At 44.9% G+C, this 6,995-nt stretch overlaps 1 protein-coding gene across 3 annotated transcripts in view; it reads right to left on the bottom strand.

The window, feature by feature from the left end:
• Positions 1-53: 53 nt before the first annotated feature.
• PITRM1 (pitrilysin metallopeptidase 1) overlaps positions 54-6,995 on the bottom strand; it is a 94,515-nt gene continuing 87,573 nt past the window's right edge. For all 3 annotated transcript variants that reach the window (XM_068121474.2, XM_068121481.2, XM_068121487.2), the window contains 6 exons: positions 6,714-6,891; positions 6,450-6,562; positions 6,176-6,298; positions 5,911-6,056; positions 3,659-3,761; positions 54-670 (listed from right to left, as the gene is read on the bottom strand). In XM_068121474.2, the coding sequence (XP_067977575.2) occupies positions 577-670; positions 3,659-3,761; positions 5,911-6,056; positions 6,176-6,298; positions 6,450-6,562; positions 6,714-6,891 (757 nt within the window). In that variant the 3' untranslated portion in view covers positions 54-576. The remainder of the gene's footprint in view (positions 671-3,658; positions 3,762-5,910; positions 6,057-6,175; positions 6,299-6,449; positions 6,563-6,713; positions 6,892-6,995) is intronic.

Below are 6,995 nucleotides of genomic sequence, written 5' to 3'. Positions count from 1 at the left end.
TCAATCTTCATCGCTTCCGCCATGGACCATTCTTTTATGGCATCCACATGACAATAAAATTTGTTGAGGAAATGAGGCAATTCTTTGGTGGGAAATGGATAGAGACCGATATCCATTGGGCTTAAAAAAAAGCAATCTGACCCTTCCACAAAATTGTACTCATTTGTCGGGCAACAGCAGACTGTTCAGCAGAGTCACTTGTTTGGGTGTTGTCACTTCTTCGCTGCTCGATTCCAAAGAAACAAAATGTATAAAAACACGGTTTATGTCAGTGTGTCTCCTGTTGCAATGACATTTTACGGAATAATTCAAAAGTAATATTTCATTACGAGTCTCAGCAATCGAATCACATCTGCCACCAATGGCAGGCAAGAGCTGTTGAACGCTCTTACTAAACAATATTAAAACAAGAACGTCATCTCTCCAGCTGAATGCCCGAAAGCACAGAGTTCAAGAAGCGCCAGGTGGAACTACCAGGAACAAAAGTGGAACCGATGGGCTTTACGTGATGCTCGCTCCATTTTGGCTGGTGTTGCCCAAGGGCTCCAAATTAATACATATGCTCAGGCACCCATTTTAGTGAATGATCCATGAAGGGTCTCTGGTCAAAGTCTTGTTTTCTGGTCCAATTATAGTCACACCACTTGTTCGAGCTCCTTTTTCCAGATACCTGGTAGGAGAGCATAGCACATAGCTCAGCCAGTTTATCAGCGTTTATGATTTCTTCTCATCTTTGTTGTCCTGTTTCCTATGCTTAAAGTGAAACAAAAGTAAGAATTACTCGATCTGCATCATCAAATTTTGCTTTTCATATCCTTGTATCAATATGAATAATAATATGCACCATTATGTAGCAAATGCAACGTAGGCGAATTTTCCAAAAATATATATTAGCAATGTCTTTCCCACGATTGGCTAAAACCCATGATGTCAAAGCATGCAAACATAAATAATAATATATCGCACGTGATCAACAGGCAATCAACCACTCTTACACAAAATGCCATGCATCTTATTTGACTGTATTTATCGACTGTGCATACCCCAGTACTATCTATACTCACAAAGTATGTCGATCCCCATTGCCAGAAGAAGAATATGTTGTTCCTGTTCCGAGTGTTGAGAAATCGTCGAATTATTACCTTAAGAAGGCGCTAAGACAGGCCAAATCAGGTATGGTTGTACACCGGGATTCATTCCGGTCGCCCGGTCGGCCCGGAGGTGGGGGTGCGGGACTCGTCATGGAATGTCAAAACAAACAGCCTACCGGGGCCGCCCAAAAGTTGGGCGTGAGGGGCGCGTCCACTAATGGAACGCCTCTCGCCTCCCAAATCGAGGGCCACGAGGTCAGGAGAACCTCGTCCCTTCTGGTTGCCTTGCCGTCCCACCGTGAGCGCTGGTCAGGGTGTACTTCAAGCTAAGCTTAAGTGTTAAGTGTTAAGTTCCTCCTTGCCCTCGCAAGGGAAAGGCTAGGGTCAAGCTCTCCCAAATTTCCAAACACTAGAAATCGGACGTCTCAAATTAATTAATTAATTTGTTAATACATCTCAGTCGCCCGCGACCTCTCCAGCGCGGGCGTCGAACCAGTTCATTTCCGGTGCGACCGGGCCGAGTATCGGCCCGGCCGTGGCCGAAGCCGTTGATTCCGCCGTAGCACGCTAGCGCATAGGCTCGCGCGTCCCTGGTCCGCCGGGGCTCCGCGGGTGTCCTACCGTGCCTGATGCCGCTATTCTCTCAACTTTCGGGAGTAGGCGCCGGTGCCCGGGGACGGATTTCACTGTCTAAACATGGTAGCGCTAGGCCAGTGGGACCGCCGGGACCCACGTGCACTCACAAGTTGTTCTGCGCGTGGGCGGCAGTATCAGACCGGGACGCCCAAACGCTCCCCGGCTAAAGTTCATCCTGAAAGTGCCCACATTGTGCGGACAAACTCCACCAATTGGCCGGTCACACTGTGCCTATTGGCCGGCCTCGAAGACCGAAATTGTGGCGGTTACTGATCCTTCGGGTTCGGGTCCAGTCTGTGTATAAAGGTCAAAGGTCATTCCGTAGTTATTTCATAAACAATCACGTCAGCCAATCATAGATTTCCTCCTTGTTGGTAGTTATTTCCTTATTCTGTGTATTAGGCTAAGGATTTGTCTTCCATTAATTGACACTCCATTGCACCGAATTCAAATAAATAGATCCCCTTTCATTCCCATTCCCAAAGCCTTTCCTGCCAACCGCATTTGCTGCAGCTGTGGGTTGTTGTTTTCACCGCGACTCCATTAGCCACGAGGTAGGCTCGGAGAAGAAGGGGGAGGAGCTGCCGAATCCTGGGCGTGCCGCCCATCGTCATCAAGGGTGGAGCCAGAGGGCCCGTGCCGACCAATCAGGGCCGAGGCGAGCTCACCGATGGGCGTGTTCTAGCGGCCGGCGGCTTGATCGCCCGCGGCGTTATAAAAAGCGCGCGCGGAAGCCGTTGACAGAAGCGCGGGGGAAGCCTTTGACACAAGTGCGCAGGAGTGATGAAAAGGAGTCCTGAGAAAGCACACGACGTCCCCACGGAAGCAGTTTGAACCACCGGAGCTTGAACCACAGCAGCTTTGAACCATCGCAGCTTCGACCGCCGCAGCTTGAGCGTTGACGGCAGGTTGCTGTTGAGGAAGGGTGGCGGCTGCTCCCTCCCGGCCCGGCCATCCTCTGGTCCGAGCTGAACCTTCCTCCCGGTCCAGCCAATCGTTCCTGCCTCCATTCCCCATTCGTGTGAGTCCGTCTTTGTTTGTTCTGTCCTGGGTTAAGTAAGACTGAATAGGTAAGCTAAGTTTCACTGTGTCCTTCTGGTCCGTCCCTCTGTCTGTCTTTATTTTATTATCCTTCCTTCTTCCTTGGTTTCTTTCAATCCTGTAAATAGTAATAAATAATAATCGTATGGTCGTCAGGTATGGTCGTTGCGAAATAACCTGGACAATTCGCAAGTCAATCACAGTGTGTTGCCGAAACAACACTTACTTAGGGTAGCAATGTGGAATTTGACCATGGTACTTACACACAATGGCCGACTATTTTCGAAAGACAGTGGGATCATTGATATCCCTTCGTAAATTATAGCGGATAAGACAGCCGCCTTAACGTCCCTTCAGAAGGAAGGCCCATTCGTCGATGCAAGCTCTGCGTGCGATGCACAGGATTATGGGCATCGATGGGTGGGACAAGTCAGCTGGGAATCAAAGACTGCACAGCTACACATAAAATTCCAAAGTCTCAGATAAACATGCAAATGGTAAAAATATCCCTTGGGAATTTTTTTTGTTTGTTTAAACATACAGCTTCCTGAATAGTCTTTGTTTATGAACCTTCTTCATCACAGTCACATTATTTTGATCACTTGAGTCCGTTTGTTTATTTTTACATTTTCACATTATAAATTTTAAAGCTAGTTGTGCACCAGTGTGCACCTTCCCTCCCCCCAAACCATACTAACAGGCAAAACTACCTTTTCTTGTATCCAAATTTCTTTATAACACTGGCAGGCCCGATTCAATCTTATGAAACTTCTCAAATCCTGAATGCTGTTTCCATTCACATAACTTTCCACCCACTGGAGAACACAGTCGTCTTCAAAGAGACTTCCTTGTTAACAAAAAATGATTCCATGCACCTTAAACAAACCAACCTGAAGGCAACATCAACGAGGGAGTCTTGATTTACAGAGAATACAGCCTCACGATGTTTCTGTCTCATTTCCTCTGATATGCCGGACAGGAATAGTGCTTGTCCTGTTGCAACACAGGAGCAAAATAAGACAGGACAGACCATATCAACATCAACATAACATTCTTAACTCAAACGGGCACGCGAGGAATATACGCAGGGCAAGTACAGTGGTTACTGGTCAGGAACCTTGGCCTTCAAAGCAAGAACAATGTCAGGGTGGAGGTAAGTTGGTAAAATCATAATCATGACATTTGAAAAAAGAATCAAATTAATATTTTGCAAACAGATAAAGATTGTGAAACATTTCGGGGTAAAGAAAAATTCATGATCGTTTTAACCACAAAACATTAGGTGTACCTTGTATGGCTTTCTCACCCAAGAACCATTTCAGAATCATTGGAATCTCCCGCTATGAAGCTAACTCCAAGGGCCTTTCACTCACTCACCGCAGGCAGGTTGGTGGTCTTTCCGTCTTCTACCGACTCCTCTCTGGCCTTGCCCCCCCCCCCCAGCTCTCTCTGGGCTCTGTCCCGCAAATATTCCTACAGGTCGCACAAGATCTGCCTGCAACCCTCTTATGGTTAAACTGCCAAAATCAAGACTCTCTGCTCACCTTCACTCCTTCATTCCTCTTTTCTCCCACCTCTGGAACAAACTCCCTCACTCTCTTCAATCCCACTCAACCCTCCAGGTCTTTAAAACAGCTGTTCACCACCATCTCTCATCTTCCCCCATCCAAAACCTTGATCTTTTCTACCCCCGCTAATTTCACCCCAAATCCACTTTTTTGAAATACCAACTTCTGTCCTGGAAGTCCTTGGTGTCCTTGTGTTTTATACTTCTCCCACCCCCCCTCCCCCCAAGCCCTCTCCCTCCCACACATCTCCCTGCTCTCAAATGTTGTGTTTGTGTGCTTCCCCTTCTCTCCCCATCTTGTCTTCCACTCCCTCTTTTTATATATTTTGTTTGTCTGTTTGATTCGTTTGTGAAATAAATGTTAGCTCTTTCAGGAGCCTCGATTCTGTATACAAAAAAACAAAAAAAAAAAAACATACATATTTATATGTCCATGAAAAAAGAAGATATTTTGATTTTACAAAAACAGATTCATTTACTTCTTTTAAAAAAATATTTATCTTAGAGTGGCTAGAGTTCACGATGAAGCTTGTACACAAACCATGTGCAGGAGGATAAGATTGCGAGACATCGGTGTACTTCTACGTGAATTACAAGTAAAGGACATCAGTAGACAATGTACAAATCAACACAGTGTATGGGAGATGAACAAGGGATCCAAGCATCATGAGCCATGTTTTTCAAATTGGAATGCCAATCAGGTGAACCCAAACTACAACTCCATAACGATGCATCGTTGTTGTGTTTCTCAAGGAAATGCAGCAACAGAGCTTCATCAAACAAACTCTTTAGTTTGTTCCAACAATGGAGGATATTTTCACATTGGCCTGGCCCTTCCTTAGAAATACCATTACTTTTTTGCCGGTATTTGAATGACACCTCAAAACAATCTTTGATAGCTTCTTTCTTTTTGAGTGGATGTAAAAGTGCAGCTATTGGTTGCATGGAGACAAATGCATCAATATTCAAAAGTATCTTGTGAAAGTATCCAGAGGCTAAAGAATAAAGGGATATCTGAATAAATTTCAGTTTAAGAGCTGAATCTTCATCATTGTTAAGAGCAGCATCTTCATCACCAGACTCAGTGGAGTGACGGTTAGAGTGTGTGCTCCTAGTTTTGGAGGCCGGCGGTTCTAACCCCGGCCCGAGTCATACCAAACACGAAAAATGTTACGTGCTGCTTCATTGCTCGCTGCCCAGCATTTAAAAGGATAGAGCATGGACAATCCCTCTCGGTTGTTGTTAATAGTGCGGTCTTCAACAGGCCTAATTTCCTCCCCTCCTGCATTGAAGTTTCATCTAAGGGAACTCAATTATATTTAGGTTTAAGAAAATGTACAAAATACATGACTCCAATGTTGTTTGTTTTGCTGCAAGCATCTGATTATCACTTAAAGGTTCATTATATCCACCTCTGACACCGATTGAGTGGAGACTACTTTGACTGCAACATCATAGCTTTCATACATCATATTAATGAAAATTATTGTGGGGTCAAGGGGGTACTTACAAAAAAATTCACTGATAATAGAAACTTCAAATATTGCACTAGTAATTAATTGGTGTCACATGTACCCTTATCTGATGGTGCGAGAGGAGCATCGATGGCTGAGAATACTGATAATTTGGCCTCGTCGATGTCCTGTGCGGTGTACTTTCCAGAACACACCCATTTCTTTGAGTGTTCAAATGTGGACAAGGAGTTATGGGGTGAAGGGTCTCTGAAAACAGGCCACAGGCACCATTTATGAGTTATCACATCGTTTGCTGCAAAATACATTTCCATTCGTATAGTTTAATTTCACTTATCCCTTTTCCATATACACTGAGTCCCAAAAACCTGTAAGAGAAGAAGGTGAAGTTTCCATTCGTCATTTTGGCAGCACCTCCGTACGCACCACCTTTCTCCCGTATTTCCCTGTGGAGAAACTTGCTGCCCAGAAGTCGAGCCAGCACCTGCAAGCTAAATGGTAGACAGTCATGGGCCATTACAACAGTGATCAAAACCTATTCAATCTCAAAATTACAGATTGTATCCATGCTTGTACATCCAAAATTATTTACTCAACTAGCAGGACTTGTTATTTATGCTAATGGACTTGACTGGGGATTACCTAGCATAATCTGGGTCTGTGAAGGGCACACAGCGCAGAGAGCGAGCGGCAAAAGAAACCGGCACATCCAGCTGGAAGTAAGTCTTCATCTCACAGGGACGGAACCAAGATTGCTGCCACAGGTCATGCATTAAAAATAACAAACAAGGAATGAAAGGAGGAAGGAAACAGAAAACAAAAAATAATGAAAAACCTACAATTATGTCATGTTTAAAGTGGTGTAGCGAATTAATTTAGCCCAACAGGTATAACACTGATATTCACCATGATGAGATGTCGCATCATCGTTTCATTACCATCCTCACAAGGCAGAGACTTCTGCAACACTGTCGCCTGCTGCAGTGGAGATTTCTTGGGTCCTGATTTTGGCAGTGATGCAACAAAACGATCTACTGCCATCAAGGTATGCTCCGTCTTCTCTGGTGTCGAGTTTATGGAACACCTGTGGTACAGCCAGTGTATGAAGCAGCTCTTCAGTGATCCTCCACAATTTCTCTTCCTCTGTGCTGGAGTCGATCTTAAAACAACTTAATACAAAGTGGACGT

This window comes from Myxine glutinosa, chromosome 1 (genome assembly GCF_964187855.1).
Source record: "Myxine glutinosa chromosome 1, kmMyxGlut1.1, whole genome shotgun sequence".
Classification (NCBI taxonomy): domain Eukaryota; kingdom Metazoa; phylum Chordata; class Myxini; order Myxiniformes; family Myxinidae; genus Myxine; species Myxine glutinosa.
This window is presented reverse-complemented; position numbering and strand designations above follow the sequence as displayed.